Here is an 18,096-nt window from a genome sequence, read left to right as displayed (position 1 = left end):
ATGTAATCATTCCCTTCAAAGAAACAGAAGACAGAAAATTGGCGTCTGTTGTTGATGTGAAGGCAAATGTCAAAGATTGCTCATGAAGTCAATTAAATGTGCGTGACGACACATTTCTTTAAGGTCTATAGAGACAGACACACAAAATGATTTATTCTGAGGACATGCCACAGATAGATATGTGTTTATCTTTTCCATTTGCTCTGAGGAAGACGTGCTCACACAAGACCACGTCTGTCATTTTCCGTCCACCTCTGAGGCAAGTCGTCAAATGAGGGGCTAATTTGCAGAGCAAATGGTTCTCTTCAGACAGTGCCAACTGCCCTCGCAGGATCCTTTGTTATCGTCTCTCTGAAATGTAGAGAGAATGAAGAGGGGGCCTTATTTGCACATTCACAAATGGCTCTGAAAGGAATCACGTGTTCCATTAACCAGTGCAGCCGTACTTCATCCGTCCCATTTATATAGAGGAAGCACTCAAGTGAAGAGTGACCATGTTCATCATTTCATCAAGACGTTGGCCACGCCTCTGAGTCATGAAGGATCATATACACCTGACAACACATTAACAGGCCCAGTAGGAAACAGCATAGAATATGAGAACGCACAGTTAAAAGAGTAACTCTGAGGTTTCATGGTCTTATGGTCTGCTGAGCATGATGAGCTCTGCTGATACAGTCTGCTGCACCATTATGGCCAAAATAATTATTGTGATTATTCATCAAGATTATTAATTCACTTTAGGGACCCCCTCCAAAAAATATAAATTAAATAAATTTAAAAAAAACAGGAAATAAAAGGAAGAAACCTCAAGGAGAGTAATTGAGGAGGGATCCCTCTAGCAGGAAAGGAGTAATCATGTTTCTGTTATTATAATTTGTATCAGTGCTACTACTGCTATTACTGCTCTAATATGTATCATCTCTGTCATATGTCTGCACTATAATGCCATTTTATTATGTTCATTCTGTACACATGACATCTACTGCACTGGAGCTTTGTCCTAATCCAGGTCCAAGGACAGAGGATGTTGTATGTTGTACAGATTAAAAAGCCCTCTGAAGCAAATTTGTGATTCATGATATTGGGCTATACAAATAAAATGTAATTAAAAAAAAATGTAATTGAATTTCAGTAGTCTACGGACTGTCAGGAAATGCAAAAACATCCACATATGACTCGAAGCAACCTTTTCTATTATGATTAAAATGTCTAAATCTCAGACTATTATTAGAATAACACTAATACTGGTCATAGCTGGACGGACTTTCTGCAATTTGGTTTGCCTTATTCTCTGTTATTTGCGGCTGTATCGTGTATCCTTCCCCAGGTCATCTCTCCCTGCAGTGTAATGATGAATCCCTCTTGGTAAGGCCCGTCCTGCGTGGCTAGTTTAGGTGGAGGCCATTGGTTAAGGTTAGGCATTGACCGTGAGTAGTTAGGGTCAGGATAGCCCATTGGTCAGGGCATAGGACCTGGACAAGTTGGGTTACTGGTACTTCGGCGAGCATGGTCACCTGGCCAACCCTGTGGTGGAATGCTAAACATGGCAGGTCTTGCCAAGAAAAGCAGTATGATTTATGACAAAGCCCCCTACAACATCACTTCTTTACGTTGTTATGACACATGGCAACATTTGCTTAAGGCCCTAAACAAAGACATTGTTACGTCTATGAGTTGCATTCTTTTGGTTCTTCAAAATAAAAGTCCTATGCTACTTTCATGTCTTTGTTGCTGATGGTGGGCAAATTCAGATGTCCTAAATACTGAGGGGGATGTGAAAACAGTGGCAACAGGTTTTAAGTGATCAGCATTTGGTAAGTCAACTGCGTTTGTTTTCTTACATCTAATATCTGAATGGCCCTCGAGTGTGTAGCAGAATGCGTGTTGCTGCTGTTGTTTTCCCGTTAAGCTAGTTAGCGTAGCCTCCCAGAACACTTGCGGAGCCACAGCTGTTTTTTATTGTGGTTTTTTTTGTTCCGGGTTCAGCGGTCACACAGACCGTTGTCTCCTACGTGAGCACAGAAAACATTATATTTCCTACAATTTAAGCTTCTGCATTTTCCAAATGCACTAGTATTATTCAAACGTATTGTTCGGTTTGTAAGCCTTGTACCGAACGGTTTAATACGAATACGTGTATTATTACAGTCCTAGAAACGAATAATAACCATAGCTGTGGCGCCATCATGTGGTTATAAGGTGGTATTCCAGCTGCATGACAGCAGTGAAGGCCCAGGTATAAAATACACGGCCCGCCACTGATCAAATATCATTTGTTGAGATATTGTGTGTTTAAAAGGATCTGGGCTCTCATTTATAACCGTTGCGTACGCACAAAACGGAAAGAGGCGTACGCCACTTCCCACGTAAACTTGAAGGGAGAATGTGCTCACCTGTACGGAAACGCTGACCCATGCGTACAAACATTTTGGAGACACAGATGGTGAGGTGGTGAATTGAAGCCGGGTTATATAAATTAAATGTGAGATTGTATAAACTAAAAGGGAAAGGCTTCATTACAGGTATAATGATGCATCTCACATTTAATTTAACTTCATACCACATGTTACTTTGCACTTATATATTCTCTTTATCATTAACAGTCAAACCAGCAGTTATTTGTGCTTGTACTAGTGTAGATAACTATAAGCCCATTGCTGAAATATTTCTTCAGCGCTGTCCGAAACGCAGAGAGATCGAACTACCGACACTCATGGTCAGCTGTGGAGCAGCTGATGAAATGATCATCATCTGTTAGATAACGTCAAACAGGGTTAAAGAACTGCAGCACAGAATGTCTATAGTTTTCAATAGTCTTCTAATACTGTGCAGATCTCAGTTTTCATTAAGTGTTTGTGAGTAAAATTGCCGCAGTGAACTGGACTTTATTGATTTATTCATGGTTTATTCCATAGTGACGGATGCAGCATGCTGTACACAGACAAACTGTAAACAGCTCTCTGACTCAAGTATCACAAGTCACTGGTGTCACGGCGGTGACTGTCACACACTCTGCCTCCTCCAGTCACCTCACCTGACAAGTCTTCATCACCTGCACATAAGCATTGTGTCAATGAGTCTGGAAATAAAGGCAGAGAGCTCTCGTACCATCACTCCATACCCTCATTATCAGTCCTAATGATAATGCCATAGAACAACAGAAGTCAATAAATAAAGAAATGTGTTCACCTATCAAACTTACATTTGTACTGCTGTGGCACTCCTGATGTGGATGCTGCATAGTGGATACTCTGGCACTGTTAGGACTACGACTAAATGGAAGAGTTGGGGGTGAAAGAGTGTTCTTCCTCTCGGTAGCTGCTGTGACTCACCATAAAGATCTATTGATCAGCAGCTTATTTCTATGCATCAACATTCATGAGGTGCTTTGACCGTTTATAGTTGAATGTGGGCGAGTAGAGGGCGAGACATTTACAGGTTCATTTGGGATTTATAAAAGTACACGCAAGGTTTTATAAACATGAATATTTTTTGGCGTACGTTCATTTCCTCCTTTGAACGTGGATCCCACGCTCTGTTTTATAAATGAGACCCCAAGTGATTCTATTAGTTGCCGTCTCCCTTCCTCATCCAGGCTAATACAATTTCAGACAGCGAAATGTGCTTAGTGGAGTCACAGTTAACCTGCAGACAATTTGAATTTATTCAAACGTGTCATCACATAAGACTCACACATCCTCGATTGAGCAAATGATGGGATGTAAAACATTATTGTGCTAAACACACAGCTGTGCTCTGGGCAGCACTCAGCGTGCTGTCAACAGTGATGCCAGCCATCTGTGGTCTCTGCCTCTCAGAAGCCTTTAAACTCCAGTTTTCCACTGTGGGTGAAGGATCATCCATCTTACTGACAACCTGGAATTGTGAAAAATACCTGTAGCTGACAAGGAGGGTCCTTGAGATGACAAGAGAGCCGAATGCAGATGTCCCAGTGCTGAAGCCTACTGAGGTGACACCTGCCATGGCACTTGTACTAATACGGATGCAGCATATCTGAATGACAATGCCATGTGTAATCTTCATCATAAATGACTTGCTGCGTATTGCACCTGTCTGGTTTTATAATCATCTGCGGGAAAGTGATGCAACAGATGTTTGACGTGCAGACACCTGCAAATATGAGCTGGGGTTATTAAAGATATCACACTTCAGCTTTTCATTCTCTTGGCACTGTGGTCTGTCACCGCGTTATATGGTTACTAACATCATGTCATTAAAAACTGGCAACTTTCCTTTGAAGATCATGACTGCTTCTTCGAGGTTTGTGACTACTTATTGCATCTTAGCTTTGGTAAGACTGATGTTCAGTGATGAGTGAAATATCATTCAAATAAAATAAAATATGGATAATTCAGCTTTTTTACACCTTATTTTCAGTTCTGACTGTCATTTCTATCAGTTATGAAAACTTTGTACAAAGTAATTGCTGAGATCTGGCAACATGCTAACATTGTTACGATATAGGGGCGGCCGTGGCTCACTGGTAGAGAGGGTCGTCTGGTAACCGCAAGGTTGGTGGTTCGATCCTTGGCTGCTACATGTCCTGTGCCGAAGTGTCCCTGAACAAGACACTGAACCCCTCACTGCTCCCTGGGCACTTCTCAGCAGCCCACTGCTCCCAGTAAGCTAGGTATGGGTTAAATGCAGAAGTCAAATTTCATATATATGTCATGTATATGACAATAAAATCCTAACTTAAAAAAAGTCAGCAAGACAAAAGAGTAGTGCAACAATAAGGCAGGTATGTAAGCAAGCAGTGGTGGGCTGTGCATTGTATACCTGGGCCTTCAGTGCTGTCCTACTACAGTTGAACCACCTCCTAATAACCTCATTATGACGCCACAGCTACGGTTGTTACTTGTTTCTAGGGGTGTAACTACACGTATTCATATTAAACCGTTCGGTACGAGGCTTACGAACCGAACAATACCTTTGAATAATACTAGTGGATTTGGAAAATGCAGAAGCGTAAATTGTGGGAAATATAATGTTTTCGGTGGACTGCGCTCATGTAACAGGCTGTGACCTCTGAACCCAGAACAATAACAAAAAACAGCTGAGGCCCCGCACTTCAGGGAGGCTAAACTAATCTAGTTTAGCGGGGAAACAACTGCGGCACACAATCTACAAACTCTCCCCGCAGCGTTTAGTTGTTCCTACTGATTCAAACAGGGCTAAAGCAATCGCCACACAATCCCCATTTTTCCAGACCATAATTCTTGCTTTGTAAAAGAAAACAACAGCCTGACCGGATTCAATTGTCCAGACAATAACCCCGCACATGGCGGGATGCTTAGTAATTAAATGCCTTCAAATGCAGCCGACGAATGCAGCCTTCTGGTCCCAGATTCGGAGGACACATCTGATGGATCCTTCGCGGCCCACGATATCCCAAGATGCATTGCGTTGGATTCACTTTTAAATGTAATTATTGGGTTTCAACTCACTCAAATGTCAACGATACTAATGTTAAAGCAAAATAAGAGATCTTATAACATCACATGTGTTAAAGTGATCCGTTAATGTACGTGACGTTGGTAACTGACAAGCTAACTGACATTAGCTGCTGCGCTATTACCGGCTGCCTGCATCCGACCGTAGTAAGCCTTGTAAAGTAACTTTTAATGCCTCACTTTCAAACCTCAGAGGTTGAATAATATCTTACTGAGTTTGTGATGATTTTACAGGTGATTTATACTTCATATCATGGACATAAACGGACCAACGTGAGCTCAGGTAGACAGGTTGTGAACCTGAAATATCACTTTAAGTCCGGTAACGTTTCAAACGTTGAGATTACTTACACGAATACACTGAATTTGAGTATTTTGTTAATTCTGTTCTTGTTTTGTTACAGAGAGCCAGGAGCTGAGGGGAGAGAACGATGGACAAACATTCAGAATTAAGACATTAGTCCATTTGTAATATCTCCATTTGACCATCCTGTACTTAAGGTTACAGTTACATTAGCTCTCATCCTGTACAAAGCCTTCACTAATAAGACAACCTGTAGATCCTTCTCATGTGTTCATGTTGCTGTCACAGAGATGACAGTGTGACTGTCATCTTTTTATTTTATTTATTTAAATTGAAATAAGACATCCATGTAAATGATTTCTGTGTGAATTTGTGTATATTCTGCTGTGTAAATTATAAAAAAGTATGTGTTACTGCAAGTTAATAAAGGTGTTTGCTGACATTTGTTTTGCTGCTGTTGTTAATGTTAACTGTCTTGATTGATTTCCTCTGCCTTAGGATTGCTATATATATAGATGTATACATGTAAGTATATATGTATGTGTGAATGAAATGAAATAAAGTTATTAATAAATACATTTAATTACAAGAAATATAACTGATTGAAAATGTGTTATTTAACATAGTAACTGATTTAATTAACTGATTATTAATTTAGAAAAACAATATTATGAAAAAGATCTATGAATTAATTATTGAATATATGATTAAAAAACTGATTAAACACACTAAACTAAAACCTTTCAAGTATATATACTGAAAAGGTTTTAGTTTAATGTATTTATAGATATATATATATATATATATATACACTATAAATATATATATACTATAAATACACATATATATATATTAGTGCTGGGCAACGATTACAATTTTTAATCGCGATTAATCGCATGATTTTTTTGCAATTAATCGCGATTAATTGTATTGTTATGCGCAAAATTCAATGACTTCAAAAGTAGTGTATTGCGCACTTTTATTTTAAAAGTACTGCTATATGAACAAAAGTGCAATAACATTTGGTTTGCAAACACTAAACAAATAAGGTTATTTTTAACAGCAGTATTCCCTTTACACCACACGTGTCAAACTCAAGGCCCGCGGGCCGAATCCAGCCGGCCACGTCATTTTATTTTGTGAGCAGGTGAGCTCCGACCAGATACAGACTTTTACAAATGTCAGTTTGTGAAGAAACACCATCGCAGACCGAGTTCAGGAACTAGCAGGCAATCTAACAACACAGCTAGCTAAGAGACGAGATACATCATCTATCAATGTTTATAAGACCTGATCTCAGTGAGGAGCTCTTGGATGTAGCTGCCATGCACGGGACGACGGCAGGGCAGAGAGTCTTTGAGAGAGTAATGTGGGTTTCTTAACCCTAAATTAAAATGATTTATGTTATAATGACAGAAATGTGCTTAAATATCATTTTACATTTATATAACTGCATGTACAATATTTTTACACTTGAATAAACAATAATCAAAAGCAGAGACAGTTATTTAACAATATGTTCGGAGTAGTTACAGTTATACAGTCTTACAGTTACAACCGGCCCTTTGAGGGAAACCATGACGCTGATGTGGCCCGGAGTGAAAATGAGTTTGACACCCCTGCTTTACACAGTAGTAGTTATAATTAGGGTTGGGTACCGAAAACCGGTGCCAATACGGCCGGTTCCTATACGACCGGTATCTACCGGACCGAAACGCAAACGCAGATTTCGGTGCTTCCTTTCGGTGCCTGAGCCGATTGAAATACTTTTTTTACACTACTCTGATGACTCCGTCCTGGCAGCAGGTAACGATAGCCTCGGTCCTCCGCTCCTCACTCATAGTATTATTACAACCGGACGAGCTGTGCGCGCTTAGAAACAAACCCCTCCATCATTCTGGCGAAGCTTCGGCCATGATTTATTAAAAAAAACAAAAAACGAGAACGAGATCTGTCAAACGGCTGGCAGGCTACCGACTTCCTCCATCGACATCCGGGTACTTAGCGCTGCCGCTCATAACAAGCACAACATCCACAGGCATGCAAAACCTTCTTCTTCTTTGAGGTGTAGTAGCGGTTGGCAAACGACGAATTGGCGCATTAGCCTGAATCTGTCCATTATTTGAATAGTTCAGTATTGTATGCAAGATAACGGGTATGTTTATGCATGGCAGTGGCACTAATAGGCCATCACTCATTTTGGTTTCCACATTTATGTTTAAAATGAAAACATCAATTTGAATAGCTTGTATGCATGATTATCATGCAATTGACAGACAATGTTGATATTGGCATTGGTATCAGCTGACAAGGTATGTTTATAAATGGCAGTGGCACGGCCTCCCTACTCACTGTACCTTGCACATGTTTAAAATAACAACATGAATATATGAACCTGTGTATTATTTGAATAGCTTTGTATTGAATGCACAATAAAGAGGTATGTTTATACATGGTACTAGGCCCATTTAATATAAAACACAATTTTATACAATATATATAGTCGGGGGTCCCTGCTCCATCTTTCTATCAGTTTGGGGGTCCTTGGTCTGAAAAACGTTGACGACCCCTGCTTTAAACAGTTAATATATTGTTCAATTTGAAGAAAAAAGTAACGGTTCAGGCACCGTTTAGGCACCGGTATCATTTTAAAAGTATCGCTTTAGCACCGGTATCGGAAAAAACCCAAACGATACCCATCCCTATTTATAACACAGTTATAATGATTCTGATCATAGATATTCAGCCGGTGGTCACAACTTTATCTTCATGTGTGTAATAGATGCAATTTGAAATATACTTCTTGAAAACTGCAAACCTATTTACTTCATGTTTTTATGTTTGTTAAATTCTCAGTAGCGATAACTAAATGATGCTTATTATACATATTCAAAACAAAACTCTAAAAAATAATTTAAATGAATCATTTCTTTTTTGCTTTTTTAGGTATTTTGGCCAGACACATATGCAACGCTGATTACCGTAATATATGTGGTATTTGTTATAAATAGAGGGTGATAAGAAGCTGTACATGGAGGAACGTAGGACCCAGGGGAATGTAGGTGAAGCATAGAACCTGTAGTCTGTACCGTGGCAATAACGTGCAGCATGTGGAAGTTATGCTAATAAAGAGTTGCAGTTAAGAGCAGGAAGAGAAGGAAGTGACGCCACACAAACACAGCTGTTCACTGCTCGCTGCCCGGTTCTTGTGTTAAAAATGTCCGCTTAATAAAAAATACAAAACTGCGTTAACGCGCGATAAAATAATTGGCGGCGTTAATTAATGAATGCGTTTAACGCGATAACTTGCCCAGCACTAATATATATATAATCCTGTTGAGCAGGAATTTTAGGCGACGGGAGCAGCAAGAGGGGGGGGGGGGCAGCTGGTGACGCAAACAGGAAGTCCTCTGTAGCGTTGGCCGTCTCATAGACTTAGTTATTCATTTTCAAAATTTAACTGACTCCTTCATTTCACTACTTCAAACATTTTAGTCAGAATGAGTGTAGAAAAAAGATTATTCCACATAAATTGAGAAGCGATAATCCAGAGTGAACCCAATCTGCAGCAGGAGCCTGTGTTGGCTTTACTGTACCTGTTTTGCCGGTGTTCTTCATAGATGTCTTATTAGAGGATTCCGTATCGAAGCCCTCCAGTGTCAGTTCCTGATACTCTGTGGATACTTTGGTATCCTGGTCCACAATGTTGATTGGTGACTGGTTTCTCTCTTTGCATTCTGGGTAGGCTGATGCCCAGCCTTCATCCGGCCCATATATACCTGAAGGAGACAAGAAATGCAGCAGGGTCTCTCATCACTAGAAGGACACACTTTGATGTGAAACTGAGTAGGCTTTAGAGGGCTACATCAGAGGAAAATGACATTTCAGAACCATCTGATATCCTCTGAAAACAGTGACAGACAGTGGGCATTGCCAAGTCATCTGTATTCCAATGAAACTCGCAGAATAAATATCAAACGGATGCTGAAAAAGCACAACATTTTCATTCATGTGGTGAATAGAGAATTTCAAAATGTCATTACGAGGCCATGATGCTACTTGTGACATCTTATACATGAATGACTTCTATATTTGGGTTTTGCACTGCTGTCTCAGACAACACCTCTGCGTTGACACAGTGATGAAGTCAATCACAAGGGAAATAATGAATATTATCTACATCTATATTTATTTCTATAAAATACTTCATATGTATACATTAATAGCATTGACTTAGAATAAAGATGATTTAAACAAAGAGCTTCAATGTAGTTACTACAAGCTTCTTGTTGCTGTGTTGTTTTATGTTGATGTAGCTTAGCTTGCTACATTTCTCTGGGGGTAGCTTCAGAGCTTCAGTGTACTGAAGCTACCTTTAATGTTGAGTGACTGGAAGCTTAGCTCACTACACTCTCCAAGTAGCTTGCCCAACACAGCTGAGCTGACATGGAACCCTAGAACACCTCCGACGAGTCAGTCATGAGGAAGTTAAAGTGTGTCTCTGCACCCTTTGACAGTAAAAACCCACAAAGTGAAAGTCAGAGGTCAGAGCAGCATTAGAGTCACTTTTTACAGGTAGTCATTAGTAAGGCTAGGACTGAAATGTCACAGGGCCCTGCTCAAAGAGTAGCTATAGAACATTGGGGGGGCTGGATGTTGCCTGAGACCCCCTAACCCAGCGTCTGAAATACACGAGGGCAAAGGGCAAAACTGACCCTAAGAAATATCATTTTGCCCCTGATATCACTAGGAGAGGGGCAAAAAATGCCCCCGAACTTTCTAAACGAATGAATAAATGGAGCGCTTCTTCATCAGACCTGTGACTGCGAGACTGCGGTCAACTCAGCAAAGACACTTAGCTACATGTTAGTGCACCTATATGCTGACATTCACGGTAAACGCATTCAAACGGCACAGATCGGGAGCGAGCGAAGGACCGTGAAAGTTAACGGAAAGATTAACGTGAGACAACATCCGGTTTCTTCAGACGAACATCCGGTTTTCAGAATAAGATGCCAACAAAGTATACATATTGCATAATGGAATTTAGATTAAATGAATTATATTCACATTAAGTATAAAACATGCTACCTGCATCTCGTGAGTTAAAGGGAAAATACACCTAAATTGTGCATAAAGTGTCTTTATTCTTTGATTTGAGGGTTGCTGATGAATAATACCTGACTGACAGTCTTAAGATATTTACTAAGCAACAACTCTGAACTGAATTTGTACCTTCAAATGGCACATTTTTTAAATGTTTAAGGTGCTATAAAAATGTTTTTCTCAAAAATTCCACACAATGACCAATGCAGATGTTCAGGACAAAAATGGGTAATATCACAATATTTGAGGTGCTACAAAAATATCTTTCTCAATAATTCCATACAATGACTGATGTATATGTAATCAAGGCATCGTTGACTTAATAATTGTTAATAGTTGTTTAAAACATTTAATAATAACAATAAATAACCACAAAGAAACAAGAATAAAATTGAATATGATCTAAGAAAACACTTTGAATCTGTAGACTACTGCCTAATAGTCTTATTATTGCCATTTGATGACAATTGCTCATATACTGTAAGCCTAAATAAGTATATTTATTATTTTGAACAAAGGTTAAATGTTATTTCACAAGTTTCAAAAAGTGACCCCAATTTTTTGAAACTGCCCCTGGATTTCAGTCAGTGGAGGCAAAAATTGCCCCCCAAAAAATATGTAAATTTCCTAACCTGCCCTAACCCCACCCCTGGAAACAACCAATCCGCTGACAGGAATAGGAGAGCTGCTGAAAAATAAACATGTCAGTGGTGTTACTCAATGGTATATGTGTTCATGATTGAAAGTATAAATGTAATGAGTGGACACATTTGCACATCTTATAATTTGTCTTCATTTAATGGGTCTCCAAAATGCATTTCTTTTAGCTTAGTCATAAATTGTTCTTTTACATGTATAAAGTTGTAAAAACCTTACATGAAGGGTCAAAAATGCTGCAAAATTCTGACCTATTCTGGTTGAAAATGGACCACACCCAACATCACTGGTAGGAGTGGTTTTGTTGCAGCTTTAACCATATGCGACAGTGATGTCACACCGTACTGACACTCCTGAGTACACGTTTACATCACTGCAGTGAGGTTTAACCCCTGGAGTTCAGTTCTTCAGCTGTTCTTAAGTTGCTCTTTGAGCTGAAGTGAAAATGTTAATTGCAGTTGTGAGGTTTTCACATATCAGTTTAAAAAAAAACAAATGGAGTTTAATAATAACATTAGATTGTTTTTGAGGTCTTATCTTTGTTCATTGTTGGTATATTCATATCAACATGATATCCTTTACTTAACCTTTGACCCAGTTGCATCTTATCTCAACAGTGCTCTCAATACAAACCACAAGTCCACTGCTGTAACTCCCTGCATGCAGCCTGACAATAACAAATGTCCAAAGAATTATGTATTTTCTTAGTCTTCAGACATAAAACGTCATATTGTAGAAATTGTTCATATGATTTTGCTATACTACAAACTGGTGCACTATTCCTCCATGTATGCTTGTTATGTGGCTACATACCTGTCTCAAACTTGTGTCATGAGATGAAAGACCTGAATAACAGCCCACATGACCCTAGTTAGTTGCTCTACATTCAGATAATCTCATTTGGGTTGTGCGCAGAGCTGCTTTGCTTCAGAACCATTTCCCATTCAAGCAGCTTTGTGAGCAGAACAGACCTGTAATTTTCCTGTCAGTGGAAACTAGTCCATCTCTGCGATGTAGAGGACGAGACGCGAGCCATTCAAAGCTCTTTTCATTGAGTCACTGAAAACCCGGTGAGATGTATTGCTGTGGCGTTTACTGGAATACATAGAAAAATAGCTGAAGCTGATACGTTATACAGCTCTCAAAAACAGCAGTCAACTTTCCTTCAGAACACCGCTGTAGTGGTTTTTGAACCGTGTAAACGCCAATGAAATGGTAGCACATAGCTGTCACTGGCTTATTTATTGGATCTACTGTGGATAACTGATTTATTTCTGTACAAATTAGGTTACTCAGGTCGTTTAACGCTGGTGCTAACAACTAATGCAACTACACCGGCTGTGAAGTTTGGTCATGAAGAGTGCTTCTCTGTCGCTCTAGAGGAGCTTTCTTAAGCCTGGTCAGGGTTTGTTCAGGTCAGAGTATCTCAGCCTCTCATCTCTGCTGCTTTCATTTTATTTTTTAAAGTCACAAGTCTCTTGTGAGCCCCTCCTGGAAGGGCAACTCTAAATCACTGGAACAGCCAATGCACTACAAGGTCCACTAAGTAGCTGTTCTGTTCTTTTTTTTCTTTTACTGTACTGAAAAATGTGTTCTTAAAACCTGTCAGTGTGTGTTTAGAGCACTGGTGTAGTGCTTCCCTCTGCTTTGAGTTTTCACCATGTGTGAATCACACCCTGAACACGTGTGATGAATGAGGGCAATCCGATCTGAAAAGTTGACTGAAAGTGGTAAAGCAGAATGTGGTCGAGGTCCATCTATGTACAGGTCTTCTTCATTTGGCTGGTCTGCGTCAGATCATTGGGAGATTCATATATCATACGTAAGATCAGGTTAAAAAGACAAGCTTTTCTTATTTGTGTGGCGTTGTCACTAAAGCGACTTGAAGCAGGTCTGTTTTAGAGCAGGTAAAAAAAATAATAATCTACACCAAGCAAAATGAAAAAAATGTCATCATTTCTTCCATATCTTTCAATTTGAACTCTTACTCTTACTAAGCTTTGCCAGCTTCCTTAAGTTTTGTTTCACAATAGTCACGCGCTCGCCCACTGACCAATCACAGCGCACGCTGCACCTCACTGCAGAGCTGCACCTCAAAACTGAGCTGCCCATTAATGCTGACGTAGTTGTAGGCCAGCTAGCAGGCTCTGACACATCAAAGAATACGCCCAACATGTCAAACTAAAGATCTGATTGGTTGAAGACTATGACAATCAACAATATCGTCCCCATTCACTTAAACTGCACATGGATTCACTTGTGAGTCTGCAGGCCTCTGCCTCTGTTCTTACGTAGAGACACAGAGGTGAAATCTGATTGGATAAAAGCTCTACTTAAAACAAGCTGCACTGGAAGCAGAGCAACTGAGGAAGACAGGAGCTGTGCAATGAGAAAATAAGATAATGGGAAAAATATTTATATAAATTATAATACATGTAGTGTATTTAAGAAAAAATATTAGATTATAAAATAGCTATAACTTTGTGATTCTGTTTAGGTCAGCAGAGAAGGCTTTGCAGGCCCTGACAGCCCACCACTGCGTTTTTTTTGCTGAGAGCTGCTGCTTGAAACCGGGTTGATGAGAGAGTGAACCAGGACGAACCAAAACAATGAGCTGAAATACTCACCAGAGCTGAGAGCACTAATTCACTCTGTGAGCTTGTCACTACACATTACACACATGTCATTTCATCCGTGGTTAAAATGAAAAGCTTTACTATCAATACTATCACGTAGGACTCCAAATAAAATTCTGAATGCAGGACTTGAACTTCTATTTGAGTATTGTTGCACTGAGGTATTGATGCTTTATTGAAGAATTTGGTTACTTATAGATACAGTACTGTGTAGAGAATATCTGCTCCGGCTCACAGGGTGAACTCAGCAGAAGTGCATTGATAGACAACAAAACGTCCTTGTGCACAGTTAATTCATTCTGACTGACACGTTTTGTGCTGTTTCTTCCTCAGTCTTCCTCAGCTGCTGTTCATGAAACTCAACCCTACTTGTTGCCGTGTCACTAAAAATAATTCTGCTGGCGAGATAATGTGACCTGAACCGCTGGAAGCTTTTTAATATGAAATAAGTGGAGGAAGTGTTGAGCTTGTATGAACATCATATTAAAACAGCAAATGGAAGAAGGTTTCAAAATGTAATAAAGGGCTGGATCTCTCTTTAGTTGAGCTGAATGGAGGCCACACATTTGTGCTTAAAACTGCATGTCTGATATGAGGATGCTTGGATGCTACATGCCAATGACACACTATGTAACATAAGCATTGCTTGTGTGGAATGAAAAGCTTCTAAAGCTTTGACTTTCTCTGTGGTGACTTGAGAAGATTTAAAACCACATTTCACCACAGTGTCTTACTTATTTATATGATTAAACACATGAAGAGAATCACATGGAAAAGATTCAGAAGAGTCTTGTGCTGAAATAATAAGTATTAACCTTGTAAAGTTGTAAATATGCACTAAAGATGGTTGTGATTCATTCATGTTGACAACTCAATGCCACATTCCATAACAATCGCTAAAAACAAAGATTGCTGGGAACCTGGGATTTCTCTACCTTATACAGACTTATTCTTTCTGAGTAATGCAGTTGGAAGAATGTTAAAGACGATCTATTGATACATCAATGTCTTTAGACACTCAGAGCTGGTGTGAGACTCTGGCATTACAGACTTCCACACCGGCAGGAGACCAGAAATGCAGTCAATCGCTATTTTGTAAGAGAGTCTCACGCCATTTCCTGAAGGAATCCAATCCAAAAGCAACTTAAAAGGATGCAGCCTCCATAACGGTTTTATTTACTGATAAACAGCAGCACTGCTGGAGAATTGTCCCGCGTTGGTGGAGGTGTGGGCCTCTCTGAGTGTGCTCTTGTTTGTATTGCATTTTACAGGAAAGCATGCATGAATGCCGTCTCTTACATCCCCCTCACTTTTATTCTCATCATGAATATCAGTCTAAGAGTACAACCATAAATATGTATGTCTGACAACAACTGGATGGCTGCAGCATTCGCGGGGATCCTAATGGCCACATGCCCACACTTTATTCTCAAGGCTTTACCCTTTTTGGATGTTCAGGGTGTTATGCGATGAAACAAGCAGCTATGGGAAATCACTTAATCGTTGGGTGTGAAAGGGGATAATGAAAAAGTGGAAGAACATTAAGAGGAAAGCTGGTTAGATACACAGGGTGGTGGATGGAAAAAAGGAGGATGAGGTCAGTGCCATGGAAACTGTGTCATGGGTGCATGTAAATGTGAATCTTTGGCGGAGCTGATTAACCTTCTAGCACCTAAAACACCCCATAACGATCATGCTGACAACTGCAAGACATCCTTTATTCAAATGAGAAGTACATCATATTTGTACTGTTTGTCTGCAGACTTATATGTTGCATCAATTGAAGGGTTTAGGTTTTGTTCATATGCATGAACTCTCTATAATATCTTATTCGTTTTCCATCACTGTTACAATTAACTAAACGACTCCCCGTCATGACCTAGGACTTGCCATCAATTTGTCATACAGGTTGAAATATAATTTGGAGACTGGCTTACATTTGTGGGTTAACGGTATTTAGAAACTAACAATAAGCTCACTATAATATAATGCACACCAAGAATTTCAGCACTTTAGTGACATTTCCATGATATTTCTACTGTTGCTCAGTTTCAAAACACACATTCATAAGCTCAACATGATGAGTACTGCATGACTTATGAACATGCAGCTAAATCCTTCAGTGCCATTGCATCTTTAACACTGGTGCTATGTGCAGCACTGACTCCTTTCAGGGTTTTGTCCAACATGCTTCAGATTATAGTAAGAACTTTCATAACATTTCAGTAAGAAAATACAATAAAGGTGATTTTCATTGACTCTTAGTGTCAAACTCATTTCAAAGAGCTGAAGACAAAGATGATCAAGCTGCAGTCAGCTCAGCAGCTCACAGCAATCCCAGCCGTCAGCAGCAATAAACATGAGGTGTGATGGGAACTTGTTTCTCTAGATGGGAAGTAGATACTTCACTATTAGTTTGTCTTTAGGACCATGATGTCAGAGATTACATAAAGACATCAACAGTAATGTAATGCACTCATTTGACTACATTCATATTTCCCAGTATTTTCTTTTTTTCCATCCTCTTCTCACTCAGTGTTGAGCAGCACTAACCGCTCAAAACTTCCAGCCTCGTTTTATTTAATTTCACCGTTTGTTTTTTAGCAGCATCCTATAATGTGTTTATTTTCCATTAGTTACAAACCAACAAGAGTCAGCCTCTTGCGGATGGATCATTGTCTGCATATCATAGTGAACTGGTTAGTCAAGCATTACACCGACTTGTGCAGCTGTGCTAAATGCCTGAAGAAGACCTCGGCTACAAATTGACAATGTCAACAGAAACTGATCCGAGCTCTGTCTGAATCTCTGCTGCTCTGTGTCTCCCTCCTTCTGCTGCCCACTAACACCAGCTCCCACTATATGCACCCCATTCGCTCTAAACTTTGCCCTTAATTGAAAGCAATACTGGGCTCCTAGGCTCTAAAATGAATTTGTCCATGATTACTCATGCCCCGGCGCGTTGCGAGCACTGGGTAATGTCTACTTCATTGAATTAGGCTGCATCCTGTTCTCCTTCCCCTCTCCTCCATCTCCGACCTTGCCCGGGGGCGGCTATTGATTGAGGTGATCTGGCTTTAGTATAAGGCTAGCATTACCTATGGATGCAGACAGCCGCGGCCTGGCCGGCAAAAGCAGCGGAAGGGAAAACGTGAAGCGATTACTCACTGCCTTAATACAGCTCATTTCTGCTGAAGGCAGCAGTATGGGGGAGTGCAAAGGTAAAGGAGAGGAAAGAGGAGACTAGCATGACTGCTAGAGCGCTTACCTCAATCACACACCTGGCTAATGGCTAAGAAGCTGTGTGCTGAATAGGCCAACTCACAAAAAGGCGCTGAACCTAGAAATCTACTACCCTGTTGAAGTTCCATTATGCAACTGCATCAGCTGCATGTGTAAAGAGACGGGTTTATCTTTGGCTCATTAAAGATCACAAAATGCTTTGCACATTATAGTCAAGGCCATGAATTATCAAATTCCCTTAGATGCACAAGTGGGTCAAAAATGACCCGGTGAGGTTGTTTTCTTGAAATATCTTCGTAATGAAAAATTGTTATTTCATATTCCAGGTATTCCTCAAAAAACATGTTTTTGATATAATGCCATTTACATTTTTAACTTACCTTTTATACATTTTAAGAAATTGTAGTTTTTGTATTACTACCCCAAGCTTCCATAAGTGGGTCAAAAATGACCCGCATGCATTTTCTATGGAATCCAATGGGAACCTTTGATTCTTATCAACTGTGGCTGTCAGGAATAAATTAACTGTGGCCCACACAGACTATATCAGAAGTGTCACCCCTCAGGAAGATTATTTTACACAGCAAGAGCTGATACATGTAAGTATTATCTTCATATAATATTGTGTGTGTCTTTCATGACTGTTGTTATTATTATTTATCAACAAATTAGC

At 39.8% G+C, this 18,096-nt stretch overlaps 1 protein-coding gene across 2 annotated transcripts in view; it reads right to left on the bottom strand.

Annotated features, from left to right (window-relative positions):
• Positions 1-18,096, bottom strand: part of LOC116399049 (receptor-type tyrosine-protein phosphatase gamma-like) — a 540,858-nt gene that overhangs the window by 180,830 nt on the left and 341,932 nt on the right. For both annotated transcript variants that reach the window (XM_031875879.1, XM_031875880.1), the window contains exon 3: positions 9,378-9,560. In XM_031875879.1, coding sequence (XP_031731739.1) covers positions 9,378-9,560 — 183 coding nt within the window. The remainder of the gene's footprint in view (positions 1-9,377; positions 9,561-18,096) is intronic.

Source organism: Anarrhichthys ocellatus, unplaced genomic scaffold (genome assembly GCF_004355925.1).
Source record: "Anarrhichthys ocellatus isolate YVR2014 unplaced genomic scaffold, GSC_Weel_1.0 scaffold99, whole genome shotgun sequence".
Taxonomy (NCBI): Eukaryota; Metazoa; Chordata; class Actinopteri; order Perciformes; family Anarhichadidae; genus Anarrhichthys; species Anarrhichthys ocellatus.
The sequence above is the reverse complement of the archived record's forward strand: the minus strand, read 5'-3'. Positions and strand labels throughout refer to the sequence as shown.